We start from the raw sequence: 16,748 nt of genomic DNA, 5'->3' as shown, positions 1-16,748 counted from the left end.
AAAAAAGAAAGAAAGAAAGAAAGAAAGAAAAAGAAATGATAACACCTGCAATGCTAAGAATTCAAAGAAGTTTCTAGTAAGAGTTCTTTGGGGTCAGTGATTGTCAGCAGATGTGGAAAACAAAATATATTTAAGGAAATATCAAAAATCAGAGAAAACAGATGACATTTTACTTCACAGAGGTGTTCCTTAGGGATCAGAAGTCACATTTCTGATGCTAGTACTCTAATCCCATTAGCCCTACAAAGCCAACACAGCTGTGAAAGTATGAGCTGAACTCTTTTGTGACCTGGCTATCATCAGTGAACTGAGCAATATTCCTCATCCTTTGCTACTCACACCTGGACTGGATGGTCTGCAGTCTGCAGTCCAACCCCATCTACACACAGCAGTTAAATTAACACAAATAAAAGAATGCTACCTGACTATTAGATACCAAAAGAAAATAAACATAAGAGTAAAATTATGATTCATATCTGAGCATGTTTGTTTGGGAGTGACTGCAACTAACTGTGCCATTTCGATATGCTATTTTTCAGACTAAAGCTACATACTACGTAGATTTCTTAAGGCAATAAACACTTGCATAATCGCTTGCTGAACAGAGTTAACTACCAAGATATTTGTTACAGCTACAACTTGCATTTTGTAAGGCATTCATGCATCAAGGGTTTATGCAAAAGCTCTGCAAAGAGAAGAGGGATGAAGTTCACCTGTTCACAATGCTGATCAGCTCTTTGAGCCTCTCTTCTCCTTTCTGTCGTTCAGCTTCACTCGCGTCTGCATCTCTGCCTTTCAAGATAGGCAATTCAAAATGTCTTTTAAATTCCTGTGCAGTCCCTGCTCAAACAGAAATGAAAAATGAGAAAGTGACAGTTACTACCAAATAACCTTCGATCAATATCCCCACAGCCTCAGCTATCAAACCATAAACAAGAGGCCCAGCAGATAATACAAACTCTTGCCCCATCAGTGGGATTTGGTTTTCTTTCTAGCCAGATTTAAACAAGGCTGGCAAATCTATACAACAGGAGATTATTTTTTAATTCTAACAATGCTGCACTGCCAAAGGTCATACAAAATTTAGTTAAACCCGAGTCCTATCAGGCATGTACTATTTTTGCTTTCATTCCAGTTACAGTTTTACTCCCAGAATTTGTATCCTTGTCAGCAACAGTGCAGAAATTATGTGCCTGTTCCAAAACAGTCTCTAATCAGTTGCTTATTACTGGTCACGGGCTGAGAGAGAGAAAAGTGACCACTCCATGCATATGGCTCTTAATCTCGTCTCAGAGAGAAAGAACTGCAAGTACAGGGAAGGTAATCTGTGTCCAAAGCACAGGTCGAGAGAAAAAAAAGTCACATCAAATAAGAAAGGAAAAAAAACCTGAAGACAAGGAAAAATGCAGAACATGTACCACCACATCTCACCCTTTCCTTGAGAAACGCAGCCCAAATGCTGCGTTTAAGGCTGAGAATCTGATGACTAGGTGTTTAACAAGAGTTGTACATGCACTAGAATTAATGAGAAGCCTTTTTGACAGGATTCCCAAGTCTGACACAAAGGTGGGTGACAAGATGCAGCAAATAAATGATTTACAGATCAGTTTATTCTCAGTCCGTGACAGAAAAATTACTTCTCGACAAAGACAAGCTGCTTCACACCAGAAAGCAGTAGACCTGCTCCTAACCCAAAGATGTAGGAGAGAATGCAAAAGCCATTCTGCTTTTCAAAAACAAACAGAGTTAGGAGTAAGAGGCAGAATATTCTAGTCAGTTACCAGCAACTATAGAAGGTGTTTGATCCTGAATCATAGCGTGGCTTGGGTTGGAAGGGATCTTGAAGATCATCTAGCTCCAATTCCCCTGAAAACTCACACTAATCAGTGTCCCTCTCCCAGGTTCTTTTCAACCCCAGACTCACAGGCCTCCCTTATCAAAAAATAAAATCACCAAACTGCCATATCATACAAACACAAAACACAAAACCCTTGGTATAATCTTAACTCCAAGTTATATACATCATCCTCAAATTTCTCTCATTATATTTGAGCCAGATGGCAGACTGCCAAAGATTTGGGCTTTGTTTGCTCTGTCTTAAGATACACCGTTCTACCTTGCACCAGTCACTTCAAATCCCTAATCCAAATGAACACAACAGAGAGAGAAGGAAAAAGCACATTTTCCAGGCTACCTCTGTAGAGAGTGCAAGGAGCATGTCAAAACCCTTTTTCCCAGAGCCTCTCCTACAAAGGAATTGTACCTGGCTTAGATTTCTAAATTTACTATAGGCTGTAGCTGTTGTGGGAGGTACTATTTTGAGCTAGATCTTCCTGCTCAGCAGCTCCTGCAGTACCTCAAAGTGCACATTATCAGAGACACTCCTGGCCCCAGACATTTTGGCTGATCAGTACAGCTATGTAAGGAGATCAACCACACTGTACTCAAGACCACATGTTCATCTTATCTTAATAATTAATACTCTTAAAACATGTTTGACATGCATACTTTAAATTGAAACAGTTCCAATTCTGTACAGCCTCTGGAACAGGAGACTATGACCTAGACTTTCTGGCCTCTCTGAAGGAGACTAAGTCTCCAATCTGTACACAGCTTTTCCTTTCTTTAATTTTTTGATTGCTCCTTTCACTAGCACTGATAACCAGAGGAAGCTTTGCCATTAATTTCCCCCTTTCTCATGCCTCACACACTCATTTTTCTCACCTAGGATGCCAGAATTAACGAAATGCACCAGGCTGAAATATTCAAGCAAGTCATTCTGGATGGGAGTACCCGAGATAAGGACTCTTCGAGGTGTATTTAAGCTGTTGAGAGCTTGGTATGTTTGGTTTTCAGAGTTCTTCAGTCTATGTCCCTTTGAAAAAGAAAAAAAGAACATAGTTGAAAAATCCAGTGGCCTTGATAGGAAGCAGCTTGGAGACCACCATCAACACATGTTGTATTTATGACAAAACACCTCAGAGCTTTTCATTTCTTCATAGTAGAATAAGTGTTTTTTCTGTATTCAGGTGTTGTGACTTCCTTTAAAGGTAAGAAACTGGTGGGAAATCTGGAGCAATTATGTAAGGAGAAATACCATTTCCATTACAAGCTTCCCAGGCTAGGAACATATGAGTCACACCCAAGGAAAAGAACCTGCCATGAAAACATTGACAATCACAAGTTCTAATTATAAGAATTGTTTCCCAATCAAAGACAACAAACAAAATACCAACCCCACACACAAGAATGAAACAAATAAAAGTAAGAGAAGAACATTTAAAATTTGCTTTATTTTTCAAAGACACTTATATTGATGATACATATATAAATACTTGGGACTACTGACACCTCTGATTCCTAAAGGAAGACAAACAAAACTCCATTAAGAGCTGCAAAACACAACCTGGGAAAAAGTAGCTCTTATTCTTATGCTGCAGGACAAAGTGTAAGTGAAGAGATGCTTATTACAGGCTGAAACATAGGGAAGATGCAGAGCCAAGGACCTGTGCTCTCACCATCCCCAGCTGCTGGTCCTGTTCCAGGGGCACTGAGAAGTATAGACAGCCACAGACTTGGAGCATAAATGGCGAATGGGAGCCATCACACTCCTGATGTCCAAGTCCCTCTCAGTGCTACACCAGCACATAAAGAACCAAACCGCTGGGTGGCACCACTTTCTAACAAATCTAAAGAGCCACAGGGGACACACAGTTGGCTGAGGCCTCCAGCTACGTTATTGCAAGGAGGCATAGGTTATTTGCTTTTCTCCTCAAGAATATCTCTGTCTCTCACTATCTATAATCACAAATATAGAATGATAAAGCAAAAAGAGAATCTCAAGTTCAGATGTGAAAGCTTAACTAGAAAACCAGGCAAGGCAAAGCTAGATCCCAGCAGTCAGTGAGCAGGGAGTCAAACCAGGTCAGTCCTTGAACAGGTAGCAGAAAGGGCCTTCTAATCAGATCTCCTACCTCCACTCCAAGCAGTATGCTACACTGTGGGAAGAGGGTCCTGCTATGGGTGAACCCTTCAAACTCCCCTACAACCACAGATAGTCTCCTAAGTTTGGGACTCCAAAGAGGCAGGCCACTTTCACTCACTCTATGCTAAGGGAACAGATGCCCTAGGACTGCTGGAGAAACAAGAAAGATCAGCAAGGATCCAACAGAGCAAGGGCTTTTTCAGTCACAGATAGGTATTTTTTCTCTACATATTACACTGCAAGATAGGTGTAGGTGTCCCCAGTCTTCCAGGGACCTAAGATGTGACCATACTTATCACCACTTCATTTTCTTATTATTTCTTTTCCTATTTCAGCTTTTGAGAACAGTTTCTCATTCAGGCTCACCCAGTAACAATAAGCTGGGTACCCATAGCCTCTCAAACTGGAATGGGTGCTCTCCACAGGCAAACCTTGCTTGACACCCCCATCCTCACTCCCTGCCTTTTAAGAAAGTTGGGCCACTTCTGCCTGAAATTCAAGAAAACATCAGGAATATATTCTCCTTAGAGATTTAACCATACCTCATCACATATGACCAGGCCAACAGTGCCCTTTTGTAGTGCCTCAGCATGAAGGCGGAAGGTCTCATAGGAGATGATCAGGATAGGTGAAGGCACTCGCAGGCCGCGTTGGTTCATAAAGCCAACTGTGGGTGGAAAGTAGGAAAAGGATGATGAAAACAGTAACAGAAGAGGATCCAGACTCTGCAGTAAAAATCAACTTTTAAACATCCAGGAAAACTTTTCCATTTGTTTCAATGCTGTTGGTTGCTGACAAAGAGCTGATTCCAAATATATCCATGCTCCACTCCCCACAGCTGCTCCCATTTCCATCTCCCTCCCACCTCTGCCCACTCCTACTCCAGCTTCTGTCTGGAAGAAAGATGACACACAGGAGCTGCCCTAACTTAAGGGCACAAATGGACTTGGATTATTCCAAAAGAGCAACTTTTACCAAAAATGCAATGATCTGATCTAAACATGTTAGAAAAGAGAATTTCAGTCTTGTCAGCCTCCAGAGCTCTAACAACCACTCGGAAACATTCACTTCAGCTGCTGTAAGCTTCTTCCAATGCGAGGTCTCGCTCTAAACAAGCCAACCACACCATTTGCAAACGTTTCTGTACCTAGTTTTCGGTCAATCTCTTCTTTGGAGCCTCCATCAATGGCCAGTGGCTGAATCCTTCCCCCCAGCCATTTCTCTACTTCGTTGTACCAGTTTCTCACCAGGCTGGAGGGAGACACCACCATGGCTTTCTCAATTTCAGGCTTGCAGTCTGGACTCTGCCGGAGAAGTGTCCACATCAGAGTGATGCACTGCAGGGTTTTGCCCAGCCCCATCTCATCTGCCATGATACAGCCATGACTCCCAGGAATACGCCGGCTCGTCACGCAGTCCCAGAGGAATTTCACTCCCTGCCAAGAAATTGTTCTCTTATAGCAGGATGGGGACATTCACTGAATGACAACTTCATTAGAGCTTTATTACTGCGATGCACAGGATTGATATTACAACAAACAGCAAATTTGTATAGCACATCCCAAGAGACATGCATTCTAATGAGACAGAGGGAAATCAGCCGAGACACAGCTAAAACATGGCCACATCTGCTCTGGAAAAACACTGCTGGTGATGACTTCAAAACACATACAAAACCATACTATGTATTAACTGCACTGTTGTAACTAGTTTCCTGACTTAAAATTCCCAGGAATTTCTACCCTAACTAAACTAGTTAAGGCTGAAGCCATTAGCTAACCTGCGTCAATCAGTGCAAACATGTTAAGCATCTTAAAAATACCCAATGGAATGTCCAAACTCGCTTCTACTCCTTGATTAACCCCCAGAACACCCTCGGCAGCTTTCATTGTTTCCACCTAGAAGCAAAGAACCACTGTGACTCACCTGGAGACGCAAAGATCAAACCAGATTTAACTTCAGAGAAGAAACAGGGCTGAGGTTATTGCTCATCGCATGATGGAAGCGCTCAGCCTGGTTGCTAGGCTCTGACAACATCACCAAGACAGACGAAAGTAGAAAAAAGTCTACAAGGTGTTCTATCATGTGGTGATAGAGCCAAAGAAAACCTGGGGCACTGTCCTGGCAATGGACAAGATCCCCATACTGTCAACCAATCTAGGAGTGACAGATACAGCCTGAACACACCCTTTATGTTCTACTATACAAGACTAGAAGATAAACCACTTAAATTTCCAAGTCATTTCCTTTCTTTTCTAGGCTCATTCATTTAAGCCAGCTGAACAATTATCAAATATATTACTAACTAAAAAAAAGAATTTGGCTGGGGGATCTAGTTCAGTAACCTCCCAGTGACATGACAAAGAACAAGGCCGTACAACAGTCTGAGAGCATCAACCAGAAAAAAAAACAAAACAGCACAGGAATCTCAGCAAGCAATGACTGATCAGTCAGACTAGAACAGAGACTGCTATTGCAGATATCTAGCTATCAAAAAACAGCGTGCCTAGGACACCACCATAACTATCATTACTTGGCAAAAGTGCCAGCAGGCAATATCTTACACAAAACAGAGTCCCTCCAGCTATGTAGCCAGAGGCCAGGATTATAATGGCTCACAGGTTAAGTATCAACTCTGAGATAAAAGCACAAACCAGGAGAGTGCTGTAGGCTGCTAAAGTGCCATCTGAAGATCTCCCATACAGCAATACATACAGCTTGACCTGTTTAGCTCAAAGATCAGCAACAACAGCTTTTACCTGAGCTGCCCCTAGGCTTACATACTGCATTGGTGATAAACTTAAAACTCTGCAGATACCTACACTAGACATTTGTGGATGCTTCTGTATTGTGATGTTCCACATGTTATGACAGAAAATGCTTTTAAGCAAATTCCACTGGTAAACTCCAAGTCTACATAGGTCACTTACAGCTTTTAAAAGGTAATCTCTGAATAAAATACATTGAAGTAGGATACCACCTCATACCATGTTGGGAACTACGGTACCAGAGAGAACTTTGTTGTATATCAAGGCAGATATTGCAAGTTCAACTGATTCTGGTGATCAACAAAACAGTGCTGGACAATCTGCCCTGCCCAACACAAGAAGAAAAGTTCTGCAAGTACATCCTATCACCTTTCACAGAGTTCCAGTCAGAAGAGCTACCACTACAGATTTCAAGTATTCTGAATTTTTAACCCTTTGTAAAATCCCATCTCTTTGCAGAATCTAGTAATTTCCTAGGGCATCACTGGTGACATAAAATCAAGCCAACGTGCTTTAAAAAAAACTATGCAACCAGTGTACATATGCCCACAAATTCCAAGATTTCCACTATAAGCTGATCTGACCTACAAGCCTGCAGAGAACAAACTTCTGCATTGGGCAGTACTGTGCGTAGGCTGGGAATGCTCTGACTCTGCCAGATCAGAGGCAAGAGGAAAAAAGTTCTTGCCCACTATAAATTCCTCCATTTTTTAAGGACAAACGGGACTGTTGTAAGACTCCCACCATACCCTCTAGCTTAGGACAGGACACAATATTTCAGCATTCGTGCCTCTAAGATTGTGTTTAGAACAAATGTTTCACCTTACATTTGCAACATGCCAGTCTGTTAGACAGTCTATGCAGACCTCACAGTTATTGGGTTACAATTCCAGCAGAGGACCACAACTTTTTGAAATGCACCAAGTTTTCCAACCATAGCCTTGTGTTCCAGCAGAAAACTTACTTCTCTCTGATGAGGCCGTAAAACACGACTGAGGACAGGATCCACCACAACATGGACAGGCACTTTATCCCTGCAGGAGGTAGTAAAGACAAAGAGTATGATTAATGTACTCAGCCCAGCATATGCTTAGTTAAAGGTTTTTGTTTGTTTTTTTAATCTCACTGCTATTCTAAGGGCTTCTCTGTGGAGTAATAGAATCAACTATCAGTGAAAGTGAAAAAAGGATTAATTCAGCTCTGGAGTGGAGTTACACAGGCCTGATTTACAATCTGAAATGTCAATGAAACCAGTAGCCAAGCTGTGGTTAAAACAAGGGCAGAGCATCTTATAGAGAGATATTTAAAAAGCTAATATTTTCTTAGTCTCAATAACATTAGTGTAATTGCATTAATGAAGAGAGTAAATCAAGGGACACCTCCTTCACCTAAGATCCAGCTAATAGCCCTTTTCAGTTAAAAAAAAAAAAGACAGCACAGAAGAAACTATTTAACAATAAAAACCATTAGGCAGATTAGCATTTGACTGTCAGTCATGTCCCTCTGGCTGTCTCTAGATGCTGATGTATCCTGACTTAAAACTGATCCATAAGATTTCCTAAACAGCTTATCCATGTATGCATCCTTATTCTGTGCATCACGTTTATATTTTTGATGAGTGGAAGATCAAACAGCCTGTGGAAGAAAGCAAACAATCTGGCATGGGTACATGCTTTCCTTTGATCATTACCATATCTGAAACAATTCAGTGGCAGAATACTTGGAATCAAGCTTCCCTTGATGTTCAGAGCCCAGCTCAGACACATGTGGGGAAAAAAGCACACAAACATACACATACAAGGAGGTCAGAGCTGAAGCATTTGCGCCAGGTAATGACTCACTTGTCTATTTTCAGCTGCTCATGAGCACTCAGCAGCGGGGGCTCGTACAGAACCAGAGCTCCTTCCTCAAAAGGATCGTGGAGAGGACTCCTCAGCCCTGCCCGTTTAATACCCAGAGCCCGCAAGCCTGTTGGCCCTGAAAGCAAACAAAGGCACAACTCAAAGAACAACATCCTGCTGAAAGAAAGCAGAGATTTGCAGAAGCATCTGATTAAGTTTAGAAATGCTGAATGAACTGCATACAGAACTGAAGTGGAGAAGGCAACCATTGCAACTGCGTTGCCAGCACACACTGCAGCTCTACTGCAGGAAAGAAAGAGCAGAAAGATGGAGCAATGGCACTGCCCACCATGTTGGATGCAGTAAATTCGGAATAACTCAGTGTAGCAGATGCCAGAAATGCTGGCATACAAGAGTATACACTAACTTGCAGGGTGATGGATCACTCTGGGCTTGATCTAGTTGTAAGTGTCCCCGTTCACTGCAGGGGAGTTGGACTAGATAACCTATAATGCTCCCTTCCAACTCTAAGGATTCTATGCCATACTAGATTCAAGGCACAATGTTCCCCTCAGCTACCCTCAGGCACCACAGCTGCTCCCACTACTTGTTCTACTCCCAGTGACTGTTTTACTTTTTTGAAAGACAAGCGAGGTTCAAGGATATACGCTTTGGCAGCTCAGCTCAATAAATACATTTCCATGTATACTGTACATACTGGGTCAAAACCTCTTTTTGGATCATCTAGCCAAGGCTTTGCAAGAATTCTATCTTTTGTATAATCTCAGAAAGAGGCCTGTAAAAGTGATGGAGTTCTACAGTATCATAGTCAGTCTCATACTGCCATTATTATGTCTAGAGAATTATTTGCTCTCTGCTGAGCAATAGCAGATGTTTGGCATAGGAGCCAATTTCTCTGAAAAGAAGAAAATAAGGACAAGTCTCTCTTCCTGATGTTATATTTTGATGTCACAGTTTTGGAATGGAGATGAACATAGAAAGAACATGTATAAAAACTGCTAGTGTCAAAACCGAGCTCAAAGACTCATCTGAGTCCTAGGAGACAACTATGCTCCCAGGAGTGATTTTGCTTGGGAAAAAAATCGAGCAGAGTTAATCCCCTGCCACCTGCTGAAATTCCTTGCAAAACAACAGTGTACTGCAGGTTGGGACAATGCCTCCACATGAAGAAAGTAAACGAAACAATCTCATCTCCCAGTTAAGAGAGAAAAGTAACAGCCACGAAAAGAAGCCTCTGCAGTTACAGTTCTGTTTCAGTCTCCTGACAAGTCTACTTCTCCATCAAATAAGAACTACGCCAAACAAACTCTTCTGTGACTAGCTGTCTCATATTCAGCAACTGCTGAATGCGTCTACAGACATATTTTATGACTAATGTTTAAGTAAAACAGACCTGTCCTTCAGTTTTTCAGCTGGAGGGTGAAGGGGAAGGAGACAAGAAAAGTCCCATTTGTTTCTGGGATCATGTGCTGTCTGATTCAAAACCAGCTGAGGCTTTGAAGTTCAAAATTACCCTTGTTTTGAAGATCACCTTGAGACTCAACAAACCAAGTAAAGTAGAAAGAGAACTGGCACATACTGTCTTTTTCATGCTAGCCTTCAGTCTGTTAGCACAGTTTGAGTATTTTTTAGATCATATTCTTCCGTGGCTTAGAATTCATCTTGCTTCTATATTTGTGATGTGGCACACAACCTTCTCGCGCTACATCAAACACGTAGTTGCAGGAATACCAGTTCTGAAATGTAGGATTATCCAAACAAAATACTAGAAAAAAATATGAAGATTTTGCTAATATGCTAGTATTTTTCTATTGGAATTAAGTCAGGATTTCTGGAACATATGTCATCACTCCAAAAAATAACACTAATCCCCACAGGTACATTTGACAGGCCAAACCATCATGTTTCCCCAGAGTCAGACAACACAGATAATTATTAAACCTTATCACCTTACCTTTATAATTTGGAATGGGGACTTTGAAGGGTTTGGACAAAATGCTGCGGATAAAAGCCTCCTAAGAATTCAGAGAGAAAGCACATGCTTCAAAAGTTGGAAGTCAGAGATCGTCCAAGACAGCAAGTCTAAAATGCATTTTAAGAACTCATTTTTGCCTAGTGCCTCTATTTAAACTGTTCAAGCTCCAGCCAACCCCAACTATTTTCTATGCGCAAAAGGAAGAAAATAACAAAACAGAACCGCTCCTGGTCCCTACTCCAGTTTCCAAAACTGCTTTTGCTTAAGTTTTCTAATGGATGAAATTTATTTTTGCAACTCCATCTACTTAAATCCACTGACAGTATTCACTTCTTTAAACGCAGTTACTTTCTCCTTAACCTTAAGTAATTCAGTCAGGCAATTCTCTCCTGTAAAAGAGGTAGGTTAGCTCTAAAGTACACTACATGCCATTTCAGACAACTTCATCTCCATCCTCTCCAGGCTTCTTTGAAAGCTCAGCAAACAAATAGACAGTACTTGAGCCATCTGTGTGGAGAGCTTCCCACATCTGTCAACACCTAAGGACTCCCACCACACTCCCTTCATAACAGCAGGAGCAAGTGAAAGTCCTTCCAAAGAACTACCTGTGACCCCTCCATAACACCTGGAATAAACAGGCCCCCGGAAGCATATGGATTATGCTGGTGAACAAGCTTCACGTGTAGCTCACTCACAACCGGCAGTGATACCCACTCACATGCTGGCTGCTGTCCAGGCAAAGAGGCCTGTTGGTCAGTTGGGTCAATGGCTTCCGGAACGGCGATCTGTAGCAGTCCCCGCTCTCCGCCTCACTGCCGGCCTTCTGCCTCTTCTGAGTCTGAAAAACAGCACCAAGGCAAAGCCTGTGAGCAGCTGGCGAGATCGCTGTCACGGTCAGTGAGCGCCCAACCGCAGCTCAGAGCCAGCTGAGCATCCCTGAGCACCACACACCTCAACTACCCAAGGGCAGAATCAGCAGCACCCAGCAGCTATGGGCGAGCCTGTTCCGCTACCGCCCAGCATCCCCTCACTCACCGCCGGCGGCCGCCACTCGCTGTCCTCCTCCTCGCCGCCCGCCTTCCTCTTGGCCAGCTGACTGGGGGCCAGGCTCCTGCGCTGTAAGAAAGGCATAGCACATCGCGTGAAGGGGCGCGCAGAGCGGAGGACTCAGCCGCCCCCAACGCCGCCCGCCCCGCACTCACCATCGCCTCACGGAGGGATCGGGGGGGTGGGGTAACGGCCGGCACAAGGCCAAGAGGGTGGGAAGGTGAGCGATGGGACGCGCGCGCCGCTCCGAAGGCGCGAAAAGCGCGGGACGTTCCGCCCGCCCCGCTCGCCCGCCCCTCAGGCAGAGCAACAGGCATGGGTAAGCGAGCGCCGAGCGCATCGAACCGAATCGACTCGCTCTGGGTGCCGCGGCGGGTCAGGCTGAGAGTTTGTTATTCCTGAGAGCGACCCGAATCGTGGCTGATGCCCGCTGAGGTTTATCGGACAAGCGTTTACAAACTGCAAAACCACAGCACGCGAAGATATCCAACTAAATTATCCCGTTGGCCACACCCAAGAAATCCCAGACTTCCTGAAATAAGACATTTCTTATTTATTTTTTTAACAGAACTGTGAAAAGCAAAAAACACTCTTCAGCCCAGTTCCTCAGGCTCCACTCAGTGGTGGATAGTGCAGGAAAATCCCCCACGCCTCACATTAATGAGAAACACAAAAAACCCCTCTGGCTGTATCCCCACCTCACGTTGCACACCACATTCAGCATATTAACCTTTATGTTAACATATTGATGCCCCTTTAAAGTACAGCCATAAAGCATAGTGGATATAAGGCAAAGCCACATTCTCACACGAGGACATGGAGGTGTAAGGAGCACAGGCTGCCTGCCACTACCTGGGAGCTGAATATCTCGTCCCTCAACTTTATTTTCCTGTCTTTTTCTCCACAGCCCGAATCCATTTGCCAGAATTTTACTCCTGAAGTGCTCTGAGAGCTCAGTGACAAATGTCAGATGCTGCAGTTATCGGCTCACTGGGCAGAGTGAAGCTCCATAGGAAGGTAATTGGCTATTTTTCCCGGCATGAGTAATACTCACATTAATTGCCTTCCTCACTCTGGCTTAGAGAGTAGTCCTGCTCTGTGCTTTTTGCCTGCTATAGGAGCTGACACATTTTTTGGCCGCGGCAGGCTGAATTGATAACAAGAAGGGAAGGCAGAATGCTCTTCCTTGCTCTGTGTAGACATTACTGATGTAGCAAGAAGATCTCAGTTCTCTTACACCCAACATAGAACTGAGAAATGCAGACCTATGACTTGTTTAGCTTTTCTCTGCTAATCATTCATGGAGAGGGGAACTTGGGACAACATCAAGGAACAGTCATGCCATGAGCCTGGAGCATCATGGGCAGCTGCAAGGGTATCCCCTTGTGCTGGGCACAAGCACATGCTGTGAAACGTTCCCAGACATAAAGATGCTATGAGATACAGCAGAAAGGTTTTGTCTGTCTGTTTTTTGGTGCTTTTTTATTTTGTTTTCCTGAGGGAAGGCTGAAGGACTTGCCCATGACAAAGGTCAGAACAGCAATTCCCAGCACAGCAGATCCCACCACTCTGCACTCACCTCCACCCTTCTCTTCAAACTATCACCTTCAGGCAGAGGTTAAATCATCCTCCCTTCTCCCCGTCTAATTACACAATTTACTCCTCCTCTGGCTGTAATCAACTCCCATTTATGCAACCCATAGAGATCACAAGATAATCACCACAGGGAATAACCCTGTCATTTCCCTTGCTGTCTCTGCAGGGTGCCAAGTCCCTTCAGTACAAGCAAGGAGAGATGGCAAACGTCTTCCCTGAGAACTCTGCAGGATTAGCTTGTCATCCTCCTCCTCCCTCCTGGTCCTATCCCATTCTCTGGTGGATGCAGCGATTTCCCAACTTGCAGGATCATCTTTTATTCTTCACCCCTCCTCCCCCTCTTTTTTTTTTCTTTTCTCCTCTTTTTGAGGCTCCTTCCTTTCATTCCGAGTCAGGGCTTCGCACCCAGCACTTTGCAGGCACCAGGTAATGAGGACAGACCCTTCCTAGGCTCCTGTCCTCTCCATGCATCTTGTGACCTCAGCAGCAGGCAAAAAACAGCATGAAGGAGAGGTAATGTGACAAAATGTCTCCTGATGGATGCAAACCTCAGGCCTGATTGAGCAGCTTCAGCAGTGCCACGTGGATCTCCCTAGCTAAGCTAGGAAGGGAACAGGGCTGCAGGATCAGGACCTCAGCCCCACCAGTTTAACTGGGACATATTCAGCTGGGAAGATAATTACTTAAATATCTTTCCAGTTAATTCCTGCAGAAACCACAAGAGGGAAACTGAGTATGGCCAGACCAAATTGCTGTCAGCTGGAGTTGTAATCTCCTTTCGTCACTGTCAGAGGCAGCTCAAATGCCCTTCCACCAAAGCCACTTACTGTGAGAGAGGAAATGCTAAGTGCTTTTTTTTAAAAAAAAAAATATAAATAAATTCAAGGAGAAAAAAGAAAAAAATCCTTTTTCCTTCCCTGAGGTTGGGTGTCACTCACATACAGGCAGGCTGCACACTGGATGTAGGCAGAGGTTCAGCAGCAAGGACTCAGTGTTGCAGCTGTTTTTGGCAAATTTACATAAATACCACCCAAAGGAAAATTGAATCATGAGCCCAGCGGGGTTCAAGTTGTGCAGCTGACAACAGTTCACATCCCAGTAGTGAGCACTGGACTGGGGTTACAGCTGCTGCACAGCACCCATTGTGCAGGTGGGTGCAGCCAAGGCATAGCCCTGGTGTCACCCAGCCCGGGGACATGGCTGCTTCTTGCTTTGGTCTCAGAGCTCTTTGCAACTGTGCATGAGATTTCATGGTGTCTTTTGATTCATTTATGACTGCTGTCCTTTTGGCTCAAGTGGTACCTAATCTCTGTTACTGCTGCTGGAGAATAAATAAATCTCTGCTAATCTCATTTATTTGCCAAAAACAAACAAACAAACAAACAACAAAAAAATCCCCCCACAAAATCTTATTTCTTAAAGCAGCAAAAGCAGAAGGAGCAGGGGGATCTGAGGCTGATAAACCTCTGAGATGCTTCTCCAGCAAGATTTGAGCCCCAGGAATGTTGCAATCTCCACTACTATGGGTCTGGTACTTCCTTCTCCAAACCCCTCGTTTCTGTGCTGGATATTACACCAACCACCCCCAGGTCATGGATGGGGAGCGATGAAATGGAGAAGGGGCCAGGGGTACAGGAGGAGGATGTGTACCAAGGGGATGCAGGGGACAGCTTACCTCCAGGTAAAGCAGCAGCCTCCTCAAGGGACAAGGACTTGGGTCAAAGTCTTGGGGTTTCTCCTTCTGTATTGTTGCTGCATCAAGCACTAATCACAGCCCTGTCACTACTATGACACACAGCAGCCTATTTTTTCCAGGCTCGTGGTACTGGCTGAAGAGTGATTTTTATTTTTTTTCCAAAAAATATTTTTTAAATGTGCATGAGTCTGTCTCAGGGTTTGAATCAATCTATAGAATTTCTATGTTCTATTTTATTTACAAGCTAATTAGCCACTCTTATCTGTCTCACCTTTATGAGCACACACAAGTCAACAACACAAGCTGCAAACATTACAGAGGCTGGATTTAAGAAATGTTAGACTCAAACTATATTAGCACTTCTAAAAACACATCCCTCAGTTTTCACGAGGAAGTGGTCATGCTGAAATGACTTCCCAAATTCAGCTTTTGATTTTGCAAATTGGTTTAGCCCTTCTGAATGTCCTTTTCTGCAAGAAATTCACAATCAAATGCTATTTTGCCAAGCTCAGGCTTTTACAGAGCACTCAGCCACAGAAAAAAAAAATCCAAGTGCAAAACTCAGCCTCATGGACCAGGAACAGTCCCTGATCACACTGGATTCTCTCCAACCAACCAGCATTGCCACTAGAGTGCTTTGGGGGCTGTTTTCAGGGCATGGGTACATGCTCATGAGTACAAATGCACCTCTGTGCCTGTCCTGTTGCAGGATCAGGACTGAAGTACATAAGGTTACAAGCATCTTCGCATAACAGCAGCCTCCTTCACATCACTTTTACGACCCAGAAAATGTCTCATCACAGTCAGCCTGAACATGAAAGCTGAAAGATAGAATATATATGAATGTATCCTATATAAACACACACTTGCTAAGCAGTTAATCTACCAAGCATCTTCCACCATGTTTTAAAAACCACTTGCTCATCAGCTGGCACAACTAAAAAAGACTTCCCTGTGGATACTTTTTCCCCCCCCATCCAAAGAAGGAGGAATTTCTTATCTCCCTGCTGTTTGAGCCCTGCAGAGAATAAGCCCTTTCCCCCTTGGCAAAAGAGTTTGGTCTCTGTATCATTTCTATGATGCATACAGCTCCAAGGGCTAGAAGCAAAGCTGGTCAGCAGCAGAGATGCTCTCTAAACCCAGCACCATATTTGTTACCTGGAGCAAATCATCTTGATGCCTGGTGGAGTTGTGCCTCTTCGAAGATATCTTTTGAAGTTTGCACAGTCCCCTAGTGAGCTCTGAGGCCAGCTGAATGATCACTACATAGATCATGCAGCCTGAAACTCAGTGAGCTTTACAGGACAAACAGAGCATCACATTGCTCTGCAAGGGACTGCTTAGCTGAGAAGAGATGTGTCACCCCAGCTGCTGTGCATTGGCTTGGAAGAGTCCTTCCCCTAGCAAGAGACAAAGTGTTATTCTCTCTGCCCCTTGATTAAATCTCAGCAGAAATAAAAAAATCTGGCTTCTGTAAGTAATGGCTGTAAGGACAGAGGAAACAGCATTTCATTGGGGCAATTAGCGCACTCTAATTAAACCCTCGTCTTCTGATCAGGCTCTCCTGATTAAGTGGGTTGCAGACACTCTGGATTACATTAACAAAATGAATCAGTTAATTACATGACAATCAATAAGAACCAAAAAGTAGGACAAGCAATTTGCCTTTAAATGACCATCTAAATTCATCAACATGATGCATGTTTGTAAGCGCAAAGGGACGGGGCTGATATGACAGATCTGTCAGGCACTGGGATAACCATATCTGGTGACTGCAATTCATGAAAAGCAGAGAACTTACAACATCTTCCTGAGGAAA

The 16,748-nt window shown here is 43.7% G+C and overlaps 1 protein-coding gene across 1 annotated transcript; it reads right to left on the bottom strand.

Annotated features, from left to right (window-relative positions):
• Positions 1 to 691: 691 nt before the first annotated feature.
• LOC100550195 (DNA repair and recombination protein RAD54-like) lies at positions 692 to 11,923 on the bottom strand. Its single transcript, XM_010716163.3, has 10 exons — positions 11,793 to 11,923; positions 11,626 to 11,706; positions 11,309 to 11,428; positions 10,570 to 10,630; positions 8,595 to 8,730; positions 7,718 to 7,787; positions 5,133 to 5,421; positions 4,528 to 4,652; positions 2,725 to 2,875; positions 692 to 840 (listed from the first exon to the last, which is right to left on the bottom strand). The coding sequence occupies exons 1-10, from the start codon at positions 11,793 to 11,795 to the stop codon at positions 710 to 712; spliced, it is 1,167 nt and encodes a 388-aa protein (XP_010714465.1). The 5' UTR covers positions 11,796 to 11,923; the 3' UTR covers positions 692 to 709.
• Between the last annotated feature and the right edge of the window lie 4,825 nt (positions 11,924 to 16,748).

This window comes from Meleagris gallopavo, chromosome 10 (genome assembly GCF_000146605.3).
Source record: "Meleagris gallopavo isolate NT-WF06-2002-E0010 breed Aviagen turkey brand Nicholas breeding stock chromosome 10, Turkey_5.1, whole genome shotgun sequence".
Taxonomy (NCBI): Eukaryota; Metazoa; Chordata; class Aves; order Galliformes; family Phasianidae; genus Meleagris; species Meleagris gallopavo.
Note: the sequence above shows the minus strand (reverse complement) of the source record. Positions and strands in the feature narration are given on the sequence as shown.